This window comes from Lonchura striata, chromosome 4 (genome assembly GCF_050655825.1).
Source record: "Lonchura striata isolate lonStrDom1 chromosome 4, ASM5065582v1, whole genome shotgun sequence".
In the NCBI taxonomy this organism is placed as follows: Eukaryota; Metazoa; Chordata; class Aves; order Passeriformes; family Estrildidae; genus Lonchura; species Lonchura striata.
The window spans coordinates 43820208-43846711 of NC_140706.1; the positions used below are offsets into that span (position 1 = coordinate 43820208).

Below are 26504 nucleotides of genomic sequence, written 5' to 3' on the forward strand. Positions count from 1 at the left end.
AAAGTAGTTTAACTTGGAATATCCCCTTTTGTCAATATTAAAAATGCTTAGTTTAAGATGAGGCCAAGAAAAAGGAGAGATGGATGATGAAGAGAAGTGGAAATTTATTTTTACATTTAAAAGTTGTTCCATACTCAAATAGTAACAGAGAGTTCTTATTAGGAGCATTAGTAGAGCCACTAGTATCTTCTCAAGTGATGGGTGACACAAAATGTGTTAGAATGATACTTTAAAAATCCACCAGTGCACATTTGTTGGGGTTGACAATTTTTGCAGACCCATGAGGATTGCATGTGAGCAAATAATTATGCTGAATTACATAATATGAAACAAAAAAACAGTTGTAGCAGAAACTTGCAGTAACTGGTTGAAGAGATCCCAATAACAATTAAATGATACTGTAATTTTGGAATATTACCAGTAATATTTATTGCTAGTAAATATTACTGCTGTCATTTTCAAGTCTCTGATTTTGGTTTCTAAACTGCTCCTCTGCTAATAGGAGTGCAGGACCTCTAGCATTGCCAGAGAACTTGAGTGTTTTCACCAGTGTTTTCTTTCTGTGGTTAGACATCTGTTGCATAAAAAATGATAAATTCTGCTATTTGATGGCAATGTGCAAAGTGGTGTGATATGTCATGAGTTTCATCAGAGTCACTTTAGGTACGTGCCATCCCAAGGAATGAGCTAGGTTGATTCCTGAAGACCAGCTTTCACAAAAGCTCTCCATTAGCAGAACTTCATCCTGCAGCAGCTACAGTGAAAGCTCGTTCTAGAGGTGGATTGCTGAAACAAATCCTTCTTATTTAGTGGGCTCCCCAGAAAGCTGGCAGGCTGTTGGTGAGCAGACTTGGAAATATGTAGACAAAGGATCTGTCTAAGGACTTTATCATCTGGTCCCAGTCAGTGTATGAAGAGTTCATGTGTTCCTGGAAAGCTTCAGACACGACACACTGTACGGCCCAGATCATCACAAATCCTGCTTCCTTACTGCACTCTCTGTATCTAGGATGAGGTGGTGGACTTATTAATATGCATGTTTCTCTAATGTTTTGCACAATTTTTCAGGCCTGTGGATGGAAAAATTATACCTGCTCGACCTCCCCCACCTAAAAGTGTTCCTGGAAGGCCACCTCCACCAAAATTCTCTGCAGCCAAAACCTCCTCCCAGAAGGATGTTCTTTCACGATCTAGTTCTGACACCATTTCTGATAAAAAAAACAACAAGTTCAGGTTGGGACCCAAGAGAGCAAAAAGTGCAGTCTTTAAAAATCCAGATCCAGCATTACCTCCTAGACCTAAACCTGGTCATCCTCTCTACAATAAATATATGGTGAGAGTTGAGATATTCTCTCTGAATACATTGTTTTTATAAAACAGCACTGGTTAAAATAGCAGAGAAAAAGGTAGTTAAATCTTCTAAAGTTGGTTACTATTATGTGGCTTTCAAAGTGCATTTATCAGCATAATCTTCCCTAGACTATGCTAGTAGATAAATAGTAATAATTCCTGGAAGGCAATACTGGAGAAAGCAATAAATACATGTAAAGTATAGAATCTGTGTGGTACATTTTTGTGTATATATGTAATTATATTATTTTAATGCATAGCTCTTGGGCTTGGGGGTTCTTTTTTCAGTCACTGGTTCTGGATTCTCTTTCAGGAAAATTATGCTGTATAATTGCATTTGTATATTGGTTCACCAATACATATCAAAATGCTTTGGGAAATTGGGGAAGCATTGGAACTTACAAAGTAGTTGACCTTACTTAATCAAGCTTGCAAAAAGTGAGAAATGTAACACTGCAAATCTTACATTTTCATCCTATTGATGCCATCCCTTTTCATTATAAAAATGGTTTTGGTATTGTATGTGTTACTAGGGAATTTTAAATACAAATGGATCAACACTGCAAATAAAAACAAAGACGATCTTTCTTTCCCCAGAAACTTGAAACTAGCCAGTGATAGAGCTGGTGGCTGCTTGTTGAAAAAAGCAGCCACGCAGCCATAGCATGAACAGCATCAACATTCCATCAGCATGAAGTGGAAACTTTCTATTGCCACCTTTTTGATCTTTCCCTCATTTAGAGTGCTGTCTATGAGATTTTTTTTCTGTAGAAGATCAGTAGTAATTCCCTGCCCCAAAGTCTTACTGTCAATGGAAATTTCCTCCCAGGATGTTTTTCTAGTGCCCTCCATGACAAATGAATATGTTTTGGCATCAGAGTGTCTTCTGAATATCTTGTAGTGTATGGTGTGATATCAGTTAGGTGTCTAAGACTTTTTCAAAGGGGGTGACACCACCTGAGTTTCTCAGAGTGGCAGTTCATAGCAGCAGCAGTCTGTTCTGAATGCCTTCCAAAGGAACTTGTCCTCTTCCACTGGACTCCTGATTACCTGTAGTGGGTGGTTTAAATAGTTCAATCATCTGACTATTATCACTTGAAGTGAAAATTTGAGGTGCTTAGAAGTGAAAAAAAGTTTTCCATTTGCCTCTGTTTCTCTTCAAGCTGCCTGTGCCTCATGGGGTTGCCAAGGAAGATTGTCTTCTCAGGAACACTGGAGAACTCTCCTGTAAGGTAAGGTGTTTTTTTCCTGCTGGCTTAAATATTCAATGAACAAGACTCCTGTTGCAGTAAAGTATCAAATATTTAGTCCTCAGAGGTTACACAGAGACATGTAGTAGTGATTTATTAAATCCTTGTTTCTGTAATCAAAACAAAACAACTGCCAAAACAAAGCCCAATAATGATGATTTGCACAGGGACATTCAGCTTATGGAACACAGCAAGAGTAATTACTTGGAGTGCCAAAAGGGAGGGGAAACCAGTAAAGTTCCTCCATCTCATAGGAAAATAATCACTCCCTTGGCTGAGTATCTGAGAATTGAGCAAAAGATAAGCCAGTACTTTATGAAGTGCCATACATGATGCATCAGCAAATTGGCTTTGACATACAGACTTGACAGTAATTTCTTCTCTCTGCTTCTACAGATCCTGACTTGGTTTTAGGACATGACCCTATTAATATTACACAGCTAGTGGAAATGAGAGCAATGAGCAGCTTTTTTTACTATTATCAGAAGCCTACATAGCTGAAATAGATTTCTGTGCAGTATGTTGTTGTCTGTTGTAACTCAGGTCTTATCTTTGTTATACTGGGTTTTTTTTGTTGGTGTTTTTGGTTTTTTTTGTACACAGTGAATTACTTCATATGTAATTCACACATCATTGTCATCAGTACAGCCTAAAAATTCCTAGTGGGTGGGACAGAGAAGGTGGCTCAGAATTTTGAATAAAATTTCTCTTTATGAAGATGCCACAAAAAACTGTCACCTCCCCTTAGTGTTACCTTAGTGTAAACAAAGGCATAGTGGTTTCCTTGCTCCTCTTGGAATGTTTGTGGGCATATATGCTGTCCCTGCTGAGTGTGCTGGGGGAGAGTTGGGTTGGGTGTTCTTTCTAGCAAGGAAGAGTGACTGGTGGCACAAAGTACCAAGCACCAGTGCAAAATTTGTCCACAGCCCTTGCAATGAGTGTTGCTATCAGTGCTACAGATTTCTGGCCCACAGGGATAGCTGAGGCTTTTTCTATACTTCCTTTCATTGGCACTGCATGCCTTCCTTTCATTGACTTCTATACTATTTTTCTGTACTTCCTTTCACTGGCACTGCATGCCTTCCCTTCCTTTCACTGGCTCAAAAGTAGATTTTGGTGAAATGTATTCTTGTTTACACTGGCAAAAGGCATACGGAATCCAGACCCATAGTTGTGTGACCAATAACCATTTCCTTCTGCAATACCAGAACAGCTGTGTGTCAAAGTCAGAAAATTAATTCAGGAGTAGATAACAGAGAATCTGTTAGTATCTTCCATGATTTATAAACTACTTGGATTTATTTGTTGTTGTCAGGATTCAAACCACCCTCCAAAACTTCCTGACACAAGTGCACCTCATGCTGTAGTCCTGCATGATTTTCCTGCAGGTAAGTAAATGTGAATATTCTGGAAGCATGTTTTACTCCAAGACTTTCAAATGGAAATTTTCTTAGAAATTAGAGCTTAAAAATGGTGTGGAAGCTCAGTCTGCAAGGTCTGCACATAGAGTTGTTCAAATCAATGGGTTTAGCTGTAGATGGGTCAGTCTTTCAGTTAAAGCTGATTGATTTATCAGGCAAAATTAAGACTTTTAAAACTGATTCTGGTTTTGTCTGTGGTATTTGTATTAAGAAGGTTTTACTTGGAGAGAATCAGTGAGTGTGACAAGTACTGTTAACTGAAATGATGTTGTCTTACAGAGCATGCTGATGACTTGGACCTTCATTCCGGAGACATTGTTTGTCTTTTGGAGAAAATTGATACTGAGTGGTACAGAGGAAAATGTGGGAATCGCACGGGGATATTTCCTGCCAACTTTGTTAAAGTGGTTGTATGTATACATACAATTTGTATACATTGCTACATAAGATCCGGTTGCATTTGTTTTCTGGTTCTATTTTACTAAGACTCCTGTGTGCTTAACTCCATTATGTGTTTAGATAATCTCTTTTCCCACTGGCAGCACAGAAGACTCATCAACTTGTTTGTGTGGTATTAGAAAGATGCTTGATTTGGCACAACCAGCTTGCGTTATGGGGAATAATTTGCTGTCTATTTAATGCCAAGTGTGAAAATCATTGCCCTTACCAGATTCTCTTTGGAAACAGGCATAGTTTCTCAGGGTCCTCAAAGCAGGTTATTTCTGACAGCTGCATGTCAGAATCAACACTCGGTATAAGATGGCTGATTTTTGTGCCTCCCCCCAGTTCTCTATCTTCTGTCATTTTCTCATCCCTTGAACTTTACTGGAATCACCACTTTTTTAGCCATGTCATGAACTAGGTCAGAGTAGCAATTTGAAACCATGTTGGGTTTTTTTTACTTCCCAGAATACTTTTGCAACAGGATTAATTTGCCTAAGTGGTTTTCTGAATGGCTGCACAAATGGTTGTTCTGGCACAGTGCAAGGAGATTGTGTTGTTGCAAATGAGCAGCTTAAAGCAATCCTGTTCCTCATTGTGACACTTGACAGTGAGCGGAAGGCAAGAGACAGGTGCCCTTTTGGAGCCCAGTGGTGATTAATTTAAAAGGGATACAGTCTGGTTCCCTGCAGTCAGATGTTGGGTCAAACCTATTGCAAACCTGAGACTGAAGTCCATTTTGTGGAAAGGGCATTGGGCTGCCCACACCAGCCATATGGACATGGAGGAATGCCAGAGTGACACCAGGATGCTGGGAAGGTGCATGGCTTGGCACTTAGTACAGGGAGTGTCTGTGGCAGCACCTCTGGGCCAGCACAGCTGGCAGAGTGAGCCCTGCTGCTGCATGAATTTGGTAGACATCAGAGAGGATAGGGTGTCTGTTTGGTTTGTAGTGGTGGTATTGGAGAAAAATTTTAATATCTGAGAAGTGCCAAAGAATAAAAACTAAACTCATAGTTAGTAGTAATGGAATCATGCTTGATTCACTTTCACAAGAAAGATTTGTTAGCTAAATTGATTGGCTGATTTTATGTTAAAGCAGTGGAGTGAGTATTTGGGGTCAAATTCAGCATTGATACAGACAGATACAACTTCATAAAAGCTAGGGAAGCTGCATTTCTGTTTTAGTTGTAAAAGATGATTACCCTTTGAGGGCAAAAATCTTCTATTTGAGAATTTGGGGTTGTTTTAAAAAGAAAAAAAAGAGTGCAGTACAAGAGGCTAATTTACTTGAGTGCATTCTCCTGTTAATTCATGTCAGATTTCATCTTGATACAAAGTCTCCATACAATACACTACAATGTGTTTTACAATATTGAGCTGGGGAGTAGTTTGGATCTGGACACCTAATAATAATACATAGTTATGGCTTCCTATAGAACCTTCAGAGCACCACAAATATCAGCTCATTCAGCAAGAGCAGTGCAGGGTTTATTTGTCCTAAAAGGCATTGTGATTTCCTCCAGTGCTTCACACGAGCTAAGAAACATTCCTGTTGATTTTATGGGAACTGGCTGGTATAACAGCAAGCTGTACCCAAAGCTCCTCACCAGGGCCTCTCAGATCATAATCCTGTACATCTCTCATCTCTCATGTCACACCAAAAATACAGTTGAAATCCTCCTGTTACAAAGGACTTGAATGTTGGGTGTTTGATTATACTGTGTATTGTTTTTTTGAGTCGTATTTCTCCAATTCAAGTGAGATTTGTGAGATGTGTCTTTGTTTGGAGAGCAGTTGGCTACCAAAGCCCAGAAGGGATAAGTATAAACAGTAGTTTTGTCTATTGTTGTATACTGTGCTAATAAATAATTGAGAGCAATTACCAGTTGAGAATTGGGATCTAAATACAACAACATGTAGTAGCATCTAGTCACATATTCTGTCAATCAGTCATGCTACAAGTAGAAACAATAAACCAGCTTCATAAAACAAAACATTAAATATTGCTCCTTGTTTGCATAAGATTAAAAAATGAGAAAACATGCATAAATTTACATTAATGTGGTCATATATCAGAGCATGCCAGGGATTACAGTGTGTCACACATCTGAAAAACAGATTATTTTAACTAGTTTCAAGTTTGTTGTGGTTTAGTTGCCATGAGCTTGTAATGGATGATATAATTTATTTTATTGTCTTACTAGATTGATGTTCCAGAAGAAGGCAACAAGAAAAAGACACCCTCTTCATCACGATGTATCAAGTGAGTCAGATGAATCTTATTTGCTTTCTCATGTTGATTTATGAGGAATGAAAAAGAAATATTAACTTTGAAGCAGGGGCTCTCTGCACTGAGATTAATAGGGTTAACAATTTATTCACCAAAATACATTGTAAAAATTAAATTATATGTTTTAAAACCCTGACTCTTTATGATGTTTTATTAAGACTCATATTTAGGTAAAAAAATGCCTAAAACCTTACTTTCATGAAAACTGGTTCCAGATACCATGAACCAATCTAATTAGCTTCAGCAGCACTGTACACTCCTCTTTTTGCACCTCACCTTGCTGCTTTCTTCCGTTTTCCTCACAAGACTGAAATGGTAGGGCTCCTACTCATGTAAGTGGAACAGAATAGAGAGGTACTTTAAGCAGAGAAATCTCTCTGGCCTAAGGTGTGTAGATGTTCACAAAAGTTCCCCCCAAATTATCAAAAGAATTGCCAGCACTTTCATTTCTGAATTTTGAACAACTTGTACTAATATTTGTAGGCAATAAATGATTTTTTAATGTTGCTTATTTCTTAATGATGTTTATTGGATTTCATAATCTTTCATTCCAGGAATTAAAGCAAATTCATGCAGAGGCAGGAGCAACTAGTGTCAGTGGGATCATTCAGTTGTTCTTTAGATGAAGCTTGGTTTGTCAGAAACAAACCTTTATTTTAAAAAGTTGCTTCTGCAGCTAAGAAAGAAACAGAAAGATCTAGCTCTGTCCTGAAAGAAACATCTTTGCAAAGATACTGAGTGGGGGACAGGGGTGGGAATCAAGCTACTTACTTTTTTGGTGTGCTATGAATATATAGAAAGAATTAAAGCCTTTTAATTAAATTAATGCTTTTTTTCCAGCATGGCATTTCTGATAAACTAAAAATTTTCTTAGGTTAATTTCTTAAATTTAATTTACTAGGTTCTTAAATAATAAAATTGATTTAAGTCAGGGGAAAAATAATTAGGATTTTTTCAGTGCTGTACCAAAGTATATAAAACTTATCAGATGCACTGAAGTTTCTTTCTTTGATAGATAAGCTTTTTTCCCTAGTAGATTATAGGGATGGATTTTACAGAATAAAATATTTTAAAGTAGATAAAAACTAGCTTCTTCCTATGAAACCTCCATCTATTTGGGACAAATACACAGCACTCACCCCCCACCCATGTTTGAGTGCATCAAAATGCAATGCTAGCTAGAAAAATAATCAAACTCTTAAAAAAGTGTATCAGGACACTTGCTTGGATATAGGCAAAGGTATTAAACTGGATAGGTGACCAAGAAACAAGGGGGTTTCTTGTTGCTTGGAAGGGAAATAGGGTCTTTTGCAAAATACTGTAACAGCCAGCAATCGGGATGCAGAAATTGCATCTGGCTTCTCCAGACTCCAAACTCATTCTCCTCAGAAAGCAGAGAACCGGGGCTGGTCCCCAGTTGTCCACCTGTCCTATTTTCAGTGCATTTTTTATCATTTTAATTAAAATATCAACCCATATATTGCACACAATGCTGTTTTATTATTAAATAGACAGTAATAATAAAGAAGCAAAATAATTTTCTCTTTTGTTTGTGCAGAGGTCCAAGGTGTGTAGCACGATTTGAATACATTGGAGATCAGAAAGATGAGCTCAGTTTTTCAGAAGGTGAAACTATTATCCTGAAAGAATATGTAAATGAAGAGTGGGCCAAAGGAGAGCTCAGAGGCATGTCTGGAATTTTCCCCTTGAACTTTGTGGAAGTTATTGAAGACCTACCTGGAACAGGTATGAATATGTTTGCAAAAATCTTCCAGAGCATGGGCTTGTACTTAAAGCAAATAGGCAGCATATAGGAAAAAATTCCAAAAGGACAGTGATTGCAGAGAGGAGGTAAAAAGAGAGGGAAGACTGATTAAAAAACCCTCAAAATTAACAGTAGGACTACTTAAGAAGCCATTCTTAATAATGACTTCAAATATGTAAAATCTGTCATTAGTAACATTCTGAATAGACACTGCTCCTGTTCTTAAGCTGTGCTTTACTTACGTAGGTACAGAAACAGCACTGAAGAATAAGGTGGAGGTTTCATCTTCCCTTCCTCAGGTAATAAAACTTTATAGGTGAGGATTAGAATTTATGTACAGATTTACAGAGACTCTATTATAATGTGAGAGTAACTGCAGAATGTGACACCACTTCCACACCACTTCAATGCTATATTGTCACAGCCTCAATTCTGACATGTGGTCTAAGCTGACATTGGTAAATTTTTATCCTTTGTGCTGAAGGAAGTTCTTCTTAGTTCTATTTTAATTATTGCTGAAGTGATCTAATTTTGTATTTATTAATCCTTTCCCCTGCCACCAGAGATAAAAAGGAATGTGGCTGAGTCTAGATTAAATTCTGTGGTGGCAGTTGCTGAAATGCCATTCTAGTCTACATCTGCAGCAGCACTGTTGTATTGGGAGGGTGTCAGGACAGCCATGTGCTGAACAGCTGCTATCAGCAGCATCCATCAGTTTTTGGGCTCCATTCACACTTCTAAAATTAATGCATCTGTTCTGTTAACTTGAATAGAACAACAGACGCTCACTAGAGTGGTGTGAAGCACTTCATGATTTTACAGCAGAAACCAAAGAAGATCTATCCTTCAAAAAGGGAGACTACATCCAAATACTGGAACAAGTAGATTTGGAGTGGTATAGAGGAAGACTGAATGGAAAGGAAGGGATTTTCCCAGCAGTTTTTGTTCAGACCTGCTCAGGTACAGTGCTCCCATTAGATGGCAATTTATTATTCCTGGGGTTGTGCCAGTCATGACAGCTGTGGGAGAACACGACATCAACTGCATGAACAACTCACACACCACCAGAGTCTTCAGTATTCTAAAGCTAAACTTAAATTTTGAACCAACTTCTCTAATAATAGCAGTATTATGTTCTAGTCAGTAAGTAATCTGTGAGGTTACACAGACTATGGAATGTTTTTCAGTGTGGTTTGGGCACAGGCAAAACAGGGCCATTGAGCCACCTTTAAGGAATAATTCAGGAGTATTGATGCTGCTTCATCTTAGAGCAGAAAGAGGGAAAGTCAGCATTTATTATGTGTCACTGTTGGGAAGTTCAAGTTAAGTGAGTTTTTAATTTAGTCTGCTTAGAAGCAGAACTGTGAGACTGTTTAATGCTAAAAAATGAACTGGTGGCAGTAGTATTTTTATTCCAGCAGGACAGTGAATTTGGTACAGCAGTAGCAATAACATTTGGACAACCTGTAGCACAATAGCAGGGAGAAAACATGACAATGACAGAAAACTTCTCCAGAAACAGAGATTCATTTCATTCCCGTGGAACTAACTTCTCTTGTCCATGTTCTGTAGCTAGAGTAGAGCTGTCACAGCCTGGAGGAGGGAAGAAAGGAAAAGCCAAAGCTCTTTATGACTTCCATGGAGAAAATGAAGATGAGCTTTCCTTCAAAGTAAGTACCTCTCTTAGACCAACTTTCAAGAGGTCTCATGCTCCTAAGGAGTGCTAAAAAATAAGGTTCATCCCCTGCGAATGTAGGCTTTAGACAAGAAGGATGAAGCTCATAGATATTAACACGTTTGGTAAGTGGTCTCTCTTCCCTTATCAGTCCTATTACCTATCAGCAAACTTCTTCATTAAAGACATTGCAAAGAGCTCAGGAGTTGCAGACTTCGCTGATCTAATTAATGTGACAAGATAAACCTTATTTTGCAGTACATTCAGTTCCTGGTTGGTTGATATGGTCAAGGGAGCCTCTCTTTGGACTAGAAAGAAAACTCTTGAGTAGGAGGTGATGATGAGAGTGCCAATACTACAGCAGCCAGGCCTCTAAGGGAAACCTAGTACAGCAGCATCTTGAACTGGCAACACAATCCAGAGTTGCCATGGGAACAAGGGAAAAATTAAATACATGCTGGATGCCCAGATTGTATTAAGCATGAACAAGAAACAGTGTCCTTGATGTTCAAAGTCATGTAACCATGTTCTCAAAAGCAAATTTCTGAGAAACAGTAGACTTTAATAGGAGCTGAAACAAACAGTATTTTCTCTTCTAAAACTAGCAAAATAGTTTCAGCATTAGCAGCTTGCAATACTGAAAGGATAGATGATTCTTTAAAGCGAAAAAGAGAAATAGAGGTACTGAAAGAAAGGCCAGTACTTCAGATGAAGGGTGTGGCATGGGACAGTGAGAACAAGAACCAGGACCAAACACAGGACCTGCAATTTAAATGGCCATACTGAGCTTTTAGATTGCTTTTCTTCTTTTTAGGAAAGTTTCCAAGTGCTAGGAAATACTGGGACTAAATTGAAAAAAAAAAAATCTTTCCAGTGTTGTAAGAAAATAAACCCTGGAAACACACACAAATAAGCACTAAAGCAGGGGGCCCATGAGCCAGCTCTTAACATACCTGGAGAGGCAAAGGTATGTGAGAAGTTATCCAGCAGTGCTCTTCTGTCCCTCCAAAGATGATTTTTCAGCAGAGACAAGTATTTAGCCTAAGAGAAGCTTCAGCTGGTTTGGTAAACTACCTCCAAGAGATGAAATGAACAGAAGAGACTGACAACATCTTACTCCTCTTCTCTTTGATTGATATTGTTTCTAAATAGGATCAGCTCTGCATGCATTAACATTGCTCAGTAAGATTGCACAGTAAGCTGTACTGACTCACATTACTCCTTCTCTTACAGGCAGGTGATATGATAACAGAGCTGGAACCTGTAGACGAGGACTGGATGAGTGGAGAGATACTAGGAAAGTCTGGGATATTTCCCAAGAACTTTGTTCAGATTTTAAAAACACCATGAAGTGTCGCCTTTCTACTACTCCCTGCATGTGGGAGAGAATGTTTTTTTACCCTAAAGGCACAGCAAAGACATCAACGAGTGTTGATTATCAATGTTTTGCACTACTTTTTCTAGACAGTCATAGTAGTATCTTGAAGTCGGATAAGATTTGAGTCTGTTGTGACAGTGTATGTAATCATATTTCATGAATGCTCAGAGAGCAAAACAAGCAGGCTTTTTAGCCATTTCCAACTAGGGAAATACTGTGGTGCAACACCATTTTAACTTATATAGCATTCTAGTATGTTTACTCTCTGGTATTATATTTATCATGCACAAAGTCTGCATAACATAAGCTGCTTTGGCCTTCTTTGAACTTCTTAAGATCCAAACTTTAAAATTTGTTTTAATATATAATTACAGCACTCAGTATGTAGATGAAGTTTGATATTCAGGTTTCATTACTGCTTGAGTTCCACATTAGCAGTAGAATCCACTTGTTTTATGATTTAGAGGATAAGAAAAATAACTGGTATTTCATAGTAGAAAGGTATCAATCTACTACTCGTAAGAGGGGAAATGGAGAAATAAATCCTTGTGTAGTATCCTTCTATTCTTAGCCCAAGCTGATCATACAGCAAGATCACAAAAGTAAAATCTGTGAGTATTTTGCCTCTTAATGAATTCTGTTTAAATTGGTATGAATCATCTTAGGCCTTCCTCGCTTTCCCCAAAATACTTTGTAAGTACAGGTTTAGTTTCTTCCTACTGCCCATTGTTCTTTGAGCACCATCATACCCTTCTCTCCTAGCTGACGTTAGCAACAGACTGTTTATTGAGCTTTCTCAGACCCAGCCATGGAGGAGTTGCACTATTCCAACTATTTGCCCCTCCACTCCCCTCATGGGAGTGGAAAGCCAGTGTTCACCCAGTCTGCATTTTATTTGTCACTCAAGTACTGGAACATACTTCAGTAACACTATTCCTGTCCTTAACATGAAGGATATTATACAGCCTTGGGTTTAGTTTTCAGCAGACGTGGGATTAGTTTCCAGTTTGTTGCCACATACCAGATACACTGAGCATCCTTATAAATGGCCTGTTGAGGCCTTGAGGAAAACATGCCTGGCAAGAGCTTACTCCAAACAGCTCTAACCAAGGCGCGTGGTAAAAAGCAGTGTAGCTTGACTGACCAGCTAAGATGGATGTGATTGAGGTAGCTTCACATTATAGGAACTTCTGGTAGTCAATTCCTTTTTGGAACAGCAAGGAATGGGCATCTAGTCCCAGTGGCAGACTGGAGCTCACCTGCAGCAAGCCTGAGGGACCTGCAGTGCAGACGTGAGGGCCTCAGCACCATTCACCCAGCAGTCACTGCCAGGCCACGGAACCTGCACAGACACAGCCCCCACTTTGTGTTCTGCCGTGTCTGAACTACACACCAGTACCCTTCACACAGCCAGGGGATGGAGACCACACAAAGTTCTAATGAGCTGAGGAACTGGACTTTCCATTAGGGATTAACATGATAAACAAAATGCTGAAGTACGTGCTGTTCTAGAAGGTTGGAAATGCAATAGATACAGCTGTTACTCACTTTTAGCAGCCCCAGCAAGCCTGTCCAGAACTCCTGTGGAATCATGTGGAAGTCCACAACCAAGGACAATCCTTCCCGTTCCCCCAAGTTTTCCTGTTTGGAGATTCTAAGGTTCTTGTTTATTCCAAAAAAAACAGTAGTCTCCTAAAGAAATCCAAGGAATAGCCAGATCCTTCAAAGACATACCACACCAGTGTGGTGGTAGATGAGGCTGAAGTGTATGATGTTTACTTACTGTTTGTCTGGCAGTTTTCTAATGTTTTGATACAATTCTCAAAAGTAGAACCGATTTTTTAGTATTTTTTTTCAACTTCCTCTTTTCCATTTTTATAACTGTCTTGACCACTTGTTTTTGTAACTTCACTGAATGTTTAAAGTCAGTGCCTGTTCATTGACAAGACCACTCTGCTGTATGTAATCTCCTCCTCCCTGTGGGGCAGGGCAGGAGTAGCAGCAAGGCCTTTTACTCAGAGCACCGAGTGCCATCTAAGGGCTGCTCGCATGGCTGCAGGCAGCTGACACGGCGTCTGTGTCAACGCTGAAGCAAGGGAGATGCTCGGCTTTTACGGGGCAGGATTTTCCTGAAACGATGCCCAGATGCCCAACACCACCACTGTAAGAGCGTACACAGATCGCATGAAATTCCTAAGGGGTACAAAAAAGCCGAGAATGAGGTGGAGTGCAAATCTTAACTGCAATGTAGTAGCAAATTCCAGCGGTAACCTTGAAATCCAGCTAGATCTCCATGCATTAGAATAAAAGCCTCACTTACCAAAACATTTTGTTTGACCCATCCTCTAGAAATATCTTCAGGAAGATATCTTTGTTCTGTGTACAATGAACAGTATCCTAAATAAACCTTTGTTAAGTCCAGTAAGTTTGTTATGGTACCTCTGTAAATTAAGAATGTATTTAATCAATAAAATTTTTGTAATTAAGTTATGATGGCATTTTAATTGTTTTATGCTGTGAAAAGCTGAGCTTTCCACTTGACAGTGTGAGATCTCATTCTGTAAAGTAACTCCCCACCCCCAGACAAGTAATCCAAACCCCTTAGAGAATGTGGATGATTTTAACAAATTATTCAAGCCTTCACACTTGGGTGTGCCTCACGCTCACTACCTACAGAAGCTACTGCGTTTTGCTACCTGCAGCAAGCAGCTGTCACCACAGGGCATCACATGCTGTGGCTCTTGCTGTGGCTCAGTGACAACGTCGTGAGGAAGACACAGGCTGATCCTGCACATAATTTAGGTGTGCTCTGCTGAGTGCTGCTTTCATGCTCCATGATTTTTCAGCTGGTATTTGATGACAGAATAGAGAGCATGATGCACAGTATTTTCCTTCCTGCTTTTCCCCCACCTGAAATCACATTACAAAGCCTACGTTTTCCCAGAACACCTATGTGGCAACGCACTGTTCCAAACAATACATTTAAAAGCCTGAAAAAATCCCAAGTTCTTGTTCTCTCCCCCTCTCCTCTTGGACTGACTTTTTGGCAACATACAGTCCTCAGATATGCAAGTAACAAAAGCTACAGCTTCAAAAATGTGTCTGGGATTCCTGGAGGCAGGTGACACCTGCCTCAGTAGTGCAGATGGAAAGAGCAAAGCAACACGATTTCCTCCCCGTTCCGAGGCTCTGAGTGTGGAGCACTCACTACTCTTCCTTCCAGTACGCAAAGTGGAAAAACCAGAACATACTGAAACCATAACCTGGAATCGCAAGACAAAATCACATCACCTGCAGCATTCTGAAGTAAGTTCAAAAGCATTCTTCTCATTTTGCCTATTACTTGGTCCAAACCAGCATTATCAACCAGGAAAATGTGAAAATCCCTGACAGGGAACAGTACAGCTGCCATGGGTAGCAGGGCCCTTCTCCTTTTCTCCAGTAGCTTTGTTGGAACAGTAACATTTTCACTCTTTTCCTTTATTTCATGTCTGTGACAACCAACTGCCAGAGCCACCACGCTCTGAATTCTGCATTTTGCTCTCAGTTTTATATCACTAACCAGCAATTTAATAGGACTAAGTTTAGATTTGTTGGCCTTAACAAAACACATTGATAGTGCACAAAACTCATTTTAGCCAGAAAAAACACTCATTTATAAGCCAACATAAGTAGAACAAGAAGCAAAAAGCTGTTAGAGAATGAAAAACAATCTTAATATTACTCAGCAAAACATTTAAGTGCTTTGTTTTCAGAATACACACCATTGCCTCTTTACAGATTTTTTTCCCCCTGAAGTTCTACAAGTTTTCCATTAGTCATCCTTCAGTTCTGACAGGTTAAAATCCAACACCCAACTCCAGGGCTCGAGCTCATTTTGGATTTCTGCAATGCCCAAAAATTAATACTGCTTCCATCATCATAATTACAACTTTAGCACCTTCAAACACCTTCTGTTCACCAGAGACCACACCTATCCCATGAGAGGTTGCATTAAATGACCAAGAAATTTAAACATACATTATTCTGAAGCAAGTCATCTGGGTAAAACTAAGACTACCCAATAGTACCAAATTCTGACACAGTTTTCCCTGTGCAATTTCTGCCTTCCCTGTACTCTGTGAAGCATCTCTCACCAATACAATCTCTGCACACATACACGAGGTTTTTTTGGTGAGGACTAAAATTACTGGGTAAAACCAATGTAGAGAATCCACAGAAAGGACAACCCACCTTTTTGCACCCATTTCCACAACACAATTGGAGAAGTACATGTGTACTTCTTGTATTTAATTTTTCTTAAGCCAAGGCCGTAGGTTTTACCTTACTGAAAACTCATCCACATGTCCAGTAGCAATACAGGCAACCAAGGATTAGTTCTGTATATTAAAACCTTTTATTTTCCACCCATTTTTAGTTTCACACAGACTCTTGCACGGGCGGCTCATATCCATCAGCTCGCTCTACCTTGGTGCCTGCCTCATCCCCAGAGGGCTTTCCAGCACCACCACCTTCACCATGCAGCTCCATCAGCTTGCCCACTAAAAAGAAGCAGAGACAGAAAAAGTGAGAGATGGACCTATCTGAACAGTTTTAAATTATTCAATTACTCATTACACAGAAATGAAACCACCAGGTTTTCTGTAGGTAGGACTAAGTCCATTGCAGACAGCTCATGCACTGAGATGCCGCTATAGTGACACTCAAACAGAAACAAGCAGTGAAATAAGGCTACATAACACAGCTACAAATGACACTTCTAAAAGGAGCTGGACTCACGAACCTACTGCTGCTTTACACAGGAATGTCAGAAATTGGCGAAATGGAATCATTCCACATCATCTGGGACCGAAACATTTTGTCATCATTCATTCCCAAAGCAAAGCTTTTAAACATTCAGCAGCAGTTCCAGGTGAGAATTCAAGCTCCAAACTGGACACTCACTGCTTGGCTTTCAATCCTAGAAGCCACACATCAGGACAAGGAAACACTTTCCTTTCTACAAGTACTGAAGCTCATTGATGCTGCTGTAACATCCACAAGCAAACACATTTAAAGTCCCTCCTTTCCACACCCTCCTCCAAACATCTACAGGAACAGACTTACATTCAAACTTGGGCTTCTTGAGCATCTTCACCTTGCGGACATAGACATCGTGCAGAGGGTAAATGGACTGGCAGGCCTTCTCGATGTCCTTGCCAATGCTGTCTGGGATCCTGAGAAATCACAGAGCACAACTGCTAAAAACTCCACCTGCTTCTGTAGCAGCAACACAGGCTTAAAAAACATCCTTAAAGAATACAAAACATTCTACAAAAGTTTACACCATCACATTGACAATTTTCTTCAAGTACATTTAGGTTCTAAGACATCTCCCTTTCAATGTTAGAAGGGACATAATGCATGCACGTGTGCTCACTTTGAGAGCAAATCTGCAAACTTTTGGAAGCAATCAGCCCACTTTGAGAAACTCTTCTATCAGAAAAGCTCAGAGCATTCACAGCCCCCATGGATGAGAATTACAACTTTAGTCTGTAGAAATGTGAACCACAAATCTTCTGGAGAGTGATTTTACATTTATGCAAACGTGACAGTGGATTCAGGTCAGAAGGGATGCAGACACTAAGAGGAGCCAATTGCAGAGAAGGACAATTGGCTTTTCCACACCAGGGACTCCTTGCCTGGTCTCTGGCAAACAGCTTGGGATGCACCAGCGCTCCTCCCTCAGGCATTCAGCACAAATCAACCCCCAAACAAGGATTTAAACTGTAGGGGACAAAAAAAGAACACAGCCAAAGCTTACAGCTTATTGACAACTTCCTTCAGGTCATTGGTCTGCACCTCCCGGGTCATGATCTCCATCATTTTCTTGCGGATCTGCCGGACCTGCTGGTGCTGGGCATAGGAGGTCTTGCGGATTTGGTTATTGCGCTTCTTGGTGAAGCCCACGCAGAAGAGGCGCAGCAGGTACCCGTCTGTGGTTTTGACATCCACGTGGGCTTCAATCATTGTCTGCAAGAGGGAGCAGGACCATCACCACCCACGCAGCACGGGCTGCCCAGCCCCACACACCCCACGCCGTCCGATGCCGCTTCAAACACAGCTTTGCCAGGCACCAGCGCTCCCTCCCTCCCTGAGGCACCGGCAGCGACCACACCTTGTTTCTTACACACCTGCCATTTTTTGACCATGGAGCACATTTTGTCCCGTGTGAGGTCCATCCCATGGAAGTTGGTCAGACAATTTTTGCCCTGAACGTCCTCAGTGATCAGTTTAAATTTGCGGAAGGCAACCTCATCATTCTGCAGATCAGCCAGGCTCACTTCAAACACGCGGCCCTTCAGCCCGTCAGAGGCAATTTCTGGGAGATGGAACAGAATAAAACACCTTAGATTAACATTAGAAGCACATTCTTCAAATCAGATACTAAATTCCCGCTGGAATCCTGTTCTCTGATATTTTCTAATGGTGATCACAGAGCCAGCAAGGTTGGAAATTTCTCCCTTTGGGAGGAATCTTTCAAGGCAGTATTATCAGGTGTGGGATACGGACAGCAGCACACACCAGTTCCACGTGTAATAATTTGGTTTGTTTCAAGCATAAATGGGTTACAGAGTATTTGGAAATTATCAACAGTCATGAGAAAACTAAACATAAAAAGCCACAAGTGCTCAGCAGAGATGAAGTAGGAATGAACAGCCCAGTACAATCATTTCACCGCTCCTCCTCCAACGAGGAGCCATTTTAACAACACTGGCTGGTTTGGCAGCAACCCTCATTTTATTTGTTTCAGATGTTACAGTTCAAAGCAACAATCATCATCCCAACTTTGAGTGCAGCCAGCAGAGTATCATAAGGCTGTTCAGCCATTCTCCATGGCTAAACTTCCAAACACATGGTCACCTCTATCCAGACACCTCTGCATTGCTAACAGAAGTCTCTCTTCCTAAGATGTGCCACACGAATTTACCCTCCTGTGATACATCAGTGCTCCCATTAAGTCAGCAATTCCGGCTCTAATCTTTACTCAAAAGCTTTACATTTCATCTATTTCAGTGTCTTCATGTGTTGGTCGTTATGGTACTACTAGGACTAAGGTCTCCTGTGGCACCGTCCCACATCTCCCCCCATGACAATCAGTACTACTGCTTACTTCCTGAACCTTTCCCGACTTGCCAGGTTACAAGGGAAACTCATTAGAAACTTCAGGCCCTTTCTTCCATGGTTTGGCATTGCTGTACAAACAAGAGTCCAGTGTACGAACTTCCTGCAGCTAATCTCATTTATTCAAACAGCTCAGTCAACTCAAAAAAAATCCACTCAAATCACCCAACTTTTTAAGCTTCCAAGCTCGTAATAGTAGAAGCATTTTTCATTTTTCAGCAGTCTTTTATACAGAGAGTTCTTTAAGCGCTTGGAGCTAGCATGCGGAGCAATCACAATCCCCGGTACTGCCCCAAGCCCAAGCACTCACTAGTTCCTTGAGTCCTGGTGACAAGCGTCTTCCCGATGTTCCGGATATTGAACATCGCCGGTGCTTTGACATCGTACCAGTCCTTCTTGGAGAAAGGGTCGACCCTTGAATCAAACGAAGCAGGTTTTTTAACCGACCTTCTCGGGCCACACGGGGCTGCAGCATGCCCTTCCTCTCCGGCTGCCGCCGCCGCTCCCGCCCCGCCGGGCCCACGCCCGCCATGACGGCATCGGCCCTGCTCCGGCCGGGCCGCGGCCGCCATCCGCCCCGCATCCCCGGCATCCCACCTCCGCGGCGCCCCGCCCGGCGCCCCCCGCACCGCCCGCCGCGCCCCGGCGGCCCTCACACTTTCTTCTTGGCGCCCTTCTTGCCGCCCTTGGTGAGGCGCTTGTTCTTCCCGACCGCCATGTCCGGCCCGCGCCGCGGAAAGGGCGGCGCGCGCGCTCCCGCGAGATTATACGGGAGCGGCGCTCGCGCGAGACCCGCGAGAGCGGGGCCGCCTCCAGCGCCGGGAGCGGGGGCGGGACGGAACCAACGGCACGGGGGGCGGGGGGAGCCGCCCGTGCTCCTGAGCGCCCCCGCCTGGAGCCCCGCGGGGCGCCCGGCCCCGCGCTCCCGATCCCCGCGGGGCGCCCGGCCCGCGCTCCCGATCCGTGCGGGGCGCCCGGCCCCGCGCTCCCGATCCCCGCGGGGCGCCCGGCCCCGCGCTCCCGATCCCCGCGGGGCGCCCGGAAATGCGGATGCCCCGGTGGGGCAGCTGTGCGGACGGGCAGAGCCACAAGGACGGGGTTCGCTGCACCGACGGTGCTCGGGCGAAAGGCAGGTGCCACCTCCTGCCCTTTCTGATGTCTTCAAGCTGAATTATCTGTCCCCAGGCTGAATCTCATCACCTTTTGTAAACGTAACTGATGTCGTCTGATATTTTCTACAATGGAAATTGGCAATGAGGAACTTTGTATTTCAAGTATTGCATAAGAGTGCTGTCATACAAACAAATAAATATACATCAATAGATGAGAAATATGCATTAGACAAGCAGGCTCATGTGAATTTTACTGTATAAAAGATGTTACTTTTTACCCCATGGAGTGTTTGATTTGTCAAACCTCCACCTTGCATCCTGTGCAGAAAAAAAAAATATCTCCTTTCTAAATTATGTTTTGAGAGCTCCTAGAATCGGCAGCTTTCCCAGGCCTTGGGGCACCGAGGGAACAACCAGAGTGGGTGGTCTGGGCTGCTCCAAATGCCCTGGCTGATGGCTCCTCTCCCCTCTGCACAGAGCAGGAGGAGGCTTCACTCAGCCCTCCTGCATGGGCAGGGATGGCACATGGAGAAGCGGTGCCCAGGACATCACCAAGCAGTTGGAAACCCCCTGGAACAAGAGCTGACCACAGGCTGTGGCTCCCCAATGAGCCTCACAGCAGCCTCTGGCAAGAATATGCCTGGGGCTCTGCCAGGTAGGATGGGGTCCAGCACAGGTACCTGCACCATGCCCACTAAAGAGAGCCCACTGCCAAGCATCCAGGCTTGTTCCTCGTCCGGTGAGTGCCATCCCTTTTCCACCCACACCAGGACAGTGGGAAGCAGTGTGTCTGAGGGGTCATGGTGAGAGTCCCCATCCTCCTTTCATGCCCAGGAGCAGGGTATTGAGAGTCTCAATACCCTGAGTCTCAAGCAGAGTCTCCTGCTGACCTTCCACATCTGCGAGGTTTTGGCCAGGTTCCTGAACAGTTCCCACTGTAGGAACTGTGTACCTTTGAGGAGAATTTCTTCAGAGGCTGTAGAAACGCCACCAGAGCCCAGGGCAGGACCCTCTGCGCTTTCACTGTGGCCAGTTTTGAAAGTGTTAAAGCTCTTTTGGGAAAGGTGCTGCCAAGGACCTCATTCTGTCTTTTCCACTTCCCATCGGAGTCTCTCTGATGTCTTTGAAGAGGGCGATGGAGACCACTTGCACTCACTCGTGACAGCCTCTCCTGGGCACTGCATGCCTCTCCCTCTGGAGGGGACACGCTTTCTTTGAGGCTCTATTACAATGGTCAAGGGAAAGCAGTATTTGGTGAACTCAGGCTGGCTCCTGGCTCTCTGCTTGTCTCTGCATCAATGGAGCAGCTGGGAGCATGGGAGGTAGCAGTGAGGAAAAATGCATCCTGGCACTTCCAGGAGTGTGAATTTGCCTGCAAGGGGACACGGGGAAAAGGAACACATAGGCCCCTTAGCACTGCAGAAGAGCCATGGATGTGCCATATCTTTCAAGAGTTGTAGGAACATCTGCCAGCTGCCCCAGTGGTGATGGTGACATCCTGCCCCCCACCAGGGACCCACATATCTTGCCCTACCACCCAAAAGGACCCAGGTATCCTGCTTTTCATGGGACAGGTGGCCAAGGCCAGAGTGGGCAGGGGCCACGCAAGGGGATGCACGCAGACAGTCACGTGGTTCGTTAATGACTACCTAATGACCTTGGGGGCCATGAGGGTGAGCAGGGCCTCCCGGACACCTGATTCCCCCAGACATCCACTGGACCTTGCTCTTTACCCTGCCCCTCCTCCTGGATCCTTGCCCATTGGGCACAGCTGGGGCCAGTATAAAAGAGGTGCAGAGGAGTGGGAGGGATCCTGGAGACCCTGAGGCCATAAGGGAAACTGAGGCGCGCACACAGGTGCAGGTGAAGGGTGCACAGGGGACCAGAATGCCTGTGGGAGGGCTCTGTGAGGAACCCAAGCATCCAGTGGGGAAGGGAGGCTGTGTATGGCATCCGGGTGTGGGGGCATGGGGTGGATCTATAGGGGAGCCAGGGGTCTGAGGAGCGGGTAGGGGGTGTTCCATGGGGGACTGAGGCTTCCGGGGAGCGCATAACTTAGGGGACCCATGCATCCAGGCGAGATCCACAGATAGCCCATCTGTCCAGAGATGGGCCCCCTGCACTGGGAGGTGATTTGTATGGGACCCAGGGATTTGGGAGGGGAATCTCTAAAATAACCAAGCGCCCAGGGTGGGATTTCCAGTCGGGGGCCCAGAGGTCAGATGGCCCTAACCCCACCTTCCCTAGGTGGCCATGGCGGGCTGGGTGCTGTGCGTGACCCTTGCGCTGGCAGCGCTGGCAGGGGCGGCGGTCGAGACCCGCTACGAGAAGTTCCTGCGGCAGCACGTGGACAACCCCCGGACGTCCACGCTGGCGGCGCATCGCTACTGCGAGACCATGCTGGCGCGGCGGCGCGTGACGGCCCCGGGCAGGCCCTGCAAGCCCTCCAACACCTTCGTGCACGCCCCGGCCACGGACCTGGTGGCCGCCTGCTCCCAGGCGCCCGACCCCGAGACGGGGTTCCACAGCACCCCGAGCGCCCTGAGCCTGACGGCGTGCCGGCTGCGCGGCGGGGACACGCGGCCGCCCTGCGCCTACCGCGCCCGCCAGGCGCAGCAGCACGTGCGCGTGGCCTGCCGCGACGGGCTGCCCGTGCACCTGGCGGGCACCTACACGGCCCCGCAGTGACGCCTGGCACGGACCCTCGTGGGCCCTCGGCGCGGGCGCAGACCCTCCCTGCCGTCAGGGGCTCTGTTAGCGCTGGCAATAAAGGAGGTGTCAGAGGCCTGGGCTCCAGCATCAGCTTCTGGCGGGACCCTGCGATCATACCCCTCCCTGGGTGCCCCCTGCGCCTCTTGGGTCACCCCAACCCTGTCCAAGATGTATTTGGCCCCCGTGTGCCTTATGGTTCCCAGGAGGCTTGGAACACCCATAGGCCACTGAGGTGTCTCTGCCCTCTCCCCTTTCTTGGGTGTCTCACAACTCCCATGGGTTCCCCATAATCACCACCACCCTCCCAGCCCAAGGCCCACCAATCTCCTGGATGTGTACCCAGCCCTCTCCCCAGTGTCCTGACCCTTTGGGTGTCACATTGCTTTCCTGGATAGCCCATAACTCTCACAGGGTTTCCCAACCTCCCCCATGCCTTATAACCCCACTGGGTACCCCCGAATTCCCTCATGTCTGCGCCATAAACTGTCTGATGCCCCATCTCCCACATGCCTCTGAGCCCATCCGTGATCTCTCTGGGGCTGAAGCTGCTCCCCCTCGGGGCCCTCACAGGACCGAGCCCTGGCTGGGGCCACACAGAGCCCCGAGCCTCCATCCCACACACACTGAACACAACACACACACACAGTGCAGACAAAACTTGCACTGCATGCAGCCACACTCACAACACAAAGCATTCAACACTCAGAGCCCTGCTCCTAGCACAGCACACTGCATTAGCACACACAGGACACACATACCAGCACATACACATGGTATGCACACATGTACAGAAGTTGTGTTCCTGAGTCTCAATGGGATTTCACATTTTCAGCTTCATCACCTCTTGTCCTTCATTCTCCCTGTCAGTACTTACCAGTACGCTTAAAAGCTCCCCCTGCCTGAGCCTTCTCTTCTCCAGACTGAACAGTCCCTGCTCTCTAAGCTTCTGCTCTGGTCAGACATGCTCCAGACCTTCATCATCATCAATTCCTTGCTGGACTCTCTCCAGTATGTCCCTCTCTCATGTACTGGGGAGTCAACCACTGGATCCAGGACTCCAGGTGTGTCTCAGTAGTGCTGAGCAGAGGAGCAGGATCACCTCCCTGCATGTGCTGACAGCACTCTGCCTAATGCACCTCACTAGGCTGGGGGACCCCTTTGCTCTGGTCCTGTTGCTGTGGGAGCCCTGAGAAATCCTATGGGACTGCTGACATCCAAGAGCTGTGCTGCTACAAAAAGGCAGCCCAAATGCATCCAGAAAATGTAGCTGAGGAGGAAAAGGAGTGCAGAAAATGGTCTTTCCAATCCTTTTCCTCTCTCCCCAAGATACCTCTTGCTCATGGGTCTCAGGTAACTCAGGTGCTCCTTTTCTGAAATTTATGAAAGGCATTCCGAGGGCCATCCATGAGAGCTGAGAGCTCCACCTCTAAGGCCGGGCCCAGTGAGGGGAGGACTACTCTTTGTGTACTGGGAAGGAACTGGGGTATTTCAAATTTATTTGGGGCATTTCTGGACCAGCAACTCACAGCAGACTCATTTCTCCACCCTGCTCACTCCTGGCCATGGGAGGAGCTGACTGGCTCAGGAGGGAATAGCCAGGGTCACTGCAAGTACAAGGGTTTCTTGCTACCTTGGTTCTTCAGGACTTGGAGGAGGATTCCACCTCTCCACTTGTTCTCTGTTCACTAGCTGAGATCATCCTGGCAGCTTTCCAGTACAGACTCTGAAGTACATGGGAGAGGCAGCACCCATCCTGGGGAAACAACTCTGAGCTGCAGTTCCAAAACAGCAGTGCCATTTCTGGGATGCCCAACATGCTGCAGCTACCTCAGTCTGCTGGAAAGTCTGGATGATTCCTGGCATCTCCCATTCGATGGCAGGGCAGCTCCACCACTTCAGCACATCCCATCCTATTATTGCACTGTTGGTTCACTCCTCTGCTGTGTTTTCTCCTAAGATGCAGCTCTGATTCTTCAGCATGTGTTTTTGTCTGTTCTTTGTGAAGGCTAAAGGGAAAAAACCAGCCACAAAGGAATCAAGGTATCCAGAGGGTGTTGTGGCCTTTGCCACAAGCAGCAGTGGGCCATTTACAGCAAGTGGTCAGCAAATTTGTAATGGCAGCAAGCAGCAAAAAGCCAGGGAACAACTGGTGCCTGAAAATAAAGGAAGGATTTTTGCAATATTATATTTTATTAAATCAGTGCATTTATTTCCTAATTGGTTCCTCATTTAGGTACTTTCATGTCCTGTCTAACACAGTCAAACATAAAGTTGCGAGGTTTGTGGTTGATTCTGCTTTGTAACACAGAAACCGATCATCTCTGCTTTGTGGGTGGGAGTTAAGCAGCTTTCCTAAGGTCAGAGCAAAGTCTGAGAAAGGAGCTCAGTTCAGATCTCCTCAGCCCTATTTAACAGCCTCCCTTCCCACTGATGAGCCTTTTTTTTCTGAAGAAAAGAAAGATGCGACCAAAAATGTTTCAAGAACAGCGCTATATACGTAAAACTTGTCTCTGAGTCATAGCTGCTTGACTTTTATGCCCAGACTTTGCTTTGACAGTGGTCAGCCTGCTCTGCTCACTCACTCTATTATCAAACAATTCCTTCACCAGAAACTGGCTGTTGCTTGTTTAGCACAGGGAAATGAAACAAATAATGCTTACTCACATGCTTCATTATGGCTCACAAGCTTCCACCGCCCAGCCTTTGATGATATAAAATGAGAGGCATGAGCAGTGTGTCAATATTTCCAGTGCTACTGTGGAAATTTGTTCCTGCTCCTTGAAACGAAAGGGCATTTTTTTCAGAATCATAGCAGAGAATTGCTTAAGCAGGCACTGCAAAGACCTTCAGATGTATTTACTCAGCAAAGTCATGTATCAGCTCCATGGATTTGGCAGAACGAGTCCTGTGAAACCAGGTTATTGCTGCATGCCATGCATGCCAAAATTGACATGGAAAAAAGCATATCACTTGCTTGAAAATATACCCTGGCAAAATACAAGCCAGTTTCTGTGCAGCACATCCACTTTTCTTGTGTGCTTGGACCACTGGGAAAGGGGCTGCTAGGCTGCCTGGGGGCAGCACAAGACAAGAAAACACCCCTTTCCCCCTCCAGCAGTACCTCTAAGATGCTGGGGTCTGTGCTGCTCCTCAGCACTGTCCCTGTGGCACACAGACCTCAAGCTGAGTTCCCAATCAGACATATCCCGCAATCCTCCTTCCCCCTGACTGGGTGACACACTTGACTCCCAGGGTGCAGGGCTGTACTGTGTCCCCTGCCACACAGGGAATGATCCATCCCCTCCACCATTCTTGCAGAGGTTCCTGGGCATGGGGGCAAGAATGCCTGCTAGGCAAAGGGGAGCTGCTGCTCATGGCATGGTGGGGACAGCAAAGACAAGGAGGGCATAAGACAGCAAAGTCCTCAAACTCGGCCGTGGCACTCAGCTGAGGCTTAGGTGTCACATTCGCCACAACAGCTACACATCAGAAATCCTAATGCACTTCTCCAGTTCAAGCATCTACCCTAAGACCTAAAACTTAGGCTGGAGAAGAAGCATGAGCTACCATAGGAGAAGTAGGAGGAAAGCCAGGAGCTAAGAATTTCTGTTTATATGAGACCAAGAGGCCACCCACCCAATCAAAAAAAAAAAAAAAAAAAAACCAAAAAAAAAACAAATAGCTGAAAAATGTTGGCCTCTGGTCTGCTGGGAACACTGCTGCAAGGTGCCAAAACCAACACCAGTACCAGACTCAAGTGCTCAAATTCAAGGTAAAGAGTTTTGATCAAGTTAACATCTCATACAATGCAGGCCCTATGCCAATACCTGTGTTTGTCACTAAATTGAAACTCTGCATGCAAAATGGATCCTGTCTCATAGTTTTGTGGGCTAGTTGAATGTTTGGCTACCTCTTGAGTCCCACTGAGTACACAGCTAAAACT

At 44.6% G+C, this 26504-nt stretch overlaps 3 protein-coding genes and 1 non-coding gene across 9 annotated transcripts in view; 2 read left to right on the forward strand and 2 right to left on the reverse strand.

Moving 5' to 3' along the window:
• The window catches only part of SH3D19 (SH3 domain containing 19), an 80374-nt gene extending 66315 nt beyond the window's left edge, over positions 1–14059 (forward strand). For all 5 annotated transcript variants that reach the window (XM_021530209.4, XM_021530206.4, XM_021530207.4 and 2 more), the window contains 10 exons: positions 1069–1333; positions 2514–2582; positions 3916–3988; positions 4301–4431; positions 6670–6728; positions 8314–8501; positions 8767–8819; positions 9294–9480; positions 10093–10190; positions 11429–14059. In XM_021530209.4, coding sequence (XP_021385884.2) covers positions 1069–1333; positions 2514–2582; positions 3916–3988; positions 4301–4431; positions 6670–6728; positions 8314–8501; positions 8767–8819; positions 9294–9480; positions 10093–10190; positions 11429–11545 — 1240 coding nt within the window. In that variant the 3' untranslated portion in view covers positions 11546–14059. The remainder of the gene's footprint in view (positions 1–1068; positions 1334–2513; positions 2583–3915; positions 3989–4300; positions 4432–6669; positions 6729–8313; positions 8502–8766; positions 8820–9293; positions 9481–10092; positions 10191–11428) is intronic.
• A 1891-nt stretch (positions 14060–15950) lies between these two features.
• On the reverse strand, positions 15951–19480 carry RPS3A (ribosomal protein S3A). The gene is made up of 6 exons (XM_021532593.4): positions 19394–19480; positions 19048–19151; positions 17747–17934; positions 17377–17585; positions 16680–16789; positions 15951–16114 (listed from the first exon to the last, which is right to left on the reverse strand). The coding sequence occupies exons 1-6, from the start codon at positions 19453–19455 to the stop codon at positions 15993–15995; spliced, it is 795 nt and encodes a 264-aa protein (XP_021388268.1). The 5' UTR covers positions 19456–19480; the 3' UTR covers positions 15951–15992.
• LOC116183628 (small nucleolar RNA SNORD73) lies at positions 16377–16446 on the reverse strand. Its single transcript, XR_004148290.2, has one exon. It is a non-coding gene; the product is annotated as a small nucleolar RNA SNORD73 (small nucleolar RNA).
• Positions 19481–21610: 2130 nt separating the features above from the next.
• Positions 21611–22634, forward strand: LOC110471723 (ribonuclease CL2). 2 transcript variants are annotated; one of them, XM_021532645.2, is made up of 2 exons: positions 21611–21706; positions 22097–22634. In XM_021532645.2, exon 2 carries the CDS (start codon positions 22103–22105, stop codon positions 22535–22537), a length of 435 nt encoding a protein of 144 aa, XP_021388320.1. In that variant the 5' UTR covers positions 21611–21706; positions 22097–22102; the 3' UTR covers positions 22538–22634. The 2 variants fall into 2 exon arrangements, with proteins under 2 accessions (XP_021388320.1, XP_021388321.1); XM_021532646.3 differs by having other exon boundaries at positions 21622–21712.
• The last annotated feature ends 3870 nt before the right edge of the window (positions 22635–26504 follow it).

Bases quoted from the DNA above. Each gene is read 5' to 3' on its own strand.
- RPS3A (XM_021532593.4), bottom strand. From the start codon at position 19,455: ATGGCGGTCGGGAAGAACAAGCGCCTCACCAAGGGCGGCAAGAAGGGC. The intron at 17,935-19,047 runs GTGAGTGCTTGG...TCCATCTCCCAG, and splicing joins CACCAGGACTCAAGGAACTA to AAATTGCCTCTGACGGGCTG. The intron at 16,790-17,376 runs GTAAGCTTTGGC...GTGATTTCTCAG, and splicing joins AAGGAAGTTGTCAATAAGCT to GATCCCAGACAGCATTGGCA.
- LOC110471723 (XM_021532645.2), top strand. From the start codon at position 22,103: ATGGCGGGCTGGGTGCTGTGCGTGACCCTTGCGCTGGCAGCGCTGGCA.